The sequence below is a fragment of the Penaeus monodon genome, chromosome 15 (genome assembly GCF_015228065.2).
Source record: "Penaeus monodon isolate SGIC_2016 chromosome 15, NSTDA_Pmon_1, whole genome shotgun sequence".
Lineage (NCBI taxonomy): Eukaryota > Metazoa > Arthropoda > Malacostraca > Decapoda > Penaeidae > Penaeus > Penaeus monodon.
The window spans coordinates 26,391,073-26,392,109 of record NC_051400.1 but is presented as its reverse complement, the minus strand read 5'-3'; the positions used below and the strand labels follow the sequence as shown (position 1 = coordinate 26,392,109).

The 1,037-nt window shown below is 34.4% G+C and overlaps 1 protein-coding gene across 1 annotated transcript in view; it reads left to right on the top strand.

Moving 5' to 3' along the window:
- Positions 1–395, top strand: part of LOC119582285 — a 6,855-nt gene extending 6,460 nt beyond the window's left edge. Inside the window, exon 5 of the mRNA XM_037930502.1 lies at positions 117–395. Coding sequence (XP_037786430.1) covers positions 117–159 — 43 coding nt within the window. The 3' untranslated portion in view covers positions 160–395. The remainder of the gene's footprint in view (positions 1–116) is intronic.
- The last annotated feature ends 642 nt before the right edge of the window (positions 396–1,037 follow it).

The window sequence follows — 1,037 nt, the reverse complement described above, 5'->3', positions numbered from 1 at the left end:
AAAATGTATCAAAGAGCTTGTTTATATATATAATTTCGTCATATTCGTACAGCTCTCGTATAACTCACTTCTTAAAAGTAATTTCCTATAAGCTTTCATTCGATTTTATTTTCCAGCGCCACCGTTGTGAAGAATAGACAGATGTTCTTCATGATATAGGCCTACCATCCCTTCACATCACTTCCGCCGGCTATATAACTTTGGCCGGCCATATAGCTGCCCTGGTCTTTATTATTACTGACACTCTGCCACAAGAAATTACACTTTCAGCACAGGCAGCTACTTGGAAAAAAAGAAAAACATTATGTTGAATCAGAGTGAATGCACGTTACTTTTGCATTTATTTTAGTTTTGTCAAAGAAATAATAATAATGAAATAAAGTTGTGGCAGTCCATGTTGATTTCTTTCATTTGCCCTTAATTCTCTCATCTGCTTCGTGGGTTTCGCGAGAATAATCGCATTAAGTTAAATATTATTGATGCTGATTAGAACCTAAAACAATATTGAAGCACATGATAAAATGCTTCATTCGTTTCAAATCCCAGAATGACGAGATGTTACATGATATATTATCTAAATGATATTTTAACTGCTATTTAAATTCACACACAATACTTTCGTCAGTACTGTTTAATATCCAATATGGATCTAACTTACCTGATTAAAATATCAGTAAAGTCTTTTTAACTCAAGTCGCACACATTGGTGGTCCCATGGTATTTTGAATGTATTTTGGTAATAGGAAATATTTTCGAAAATGATACAACACTATAAACAGCAATGATGATAGAGCGGTTGGTGGACCCCAATAAAAATTTCAGTATTCAGCCAAATGTGTTGTTCTGAATATGTGGTAATTCTAATTCCAAGTGAGTAGGCGCTTCTTGTAACGTTATCGAAAGGGAAAACCATAAATCTACACTTTGTGCATTATTGATTTTGGTGGCTGTCTGTCTAACAACCGAAGTAAGATTGTGAAGCTGAGTGAGCAACTCTTGTTAAGAACCATTTGTGCAAGTGTGTGAATGTATAGTAG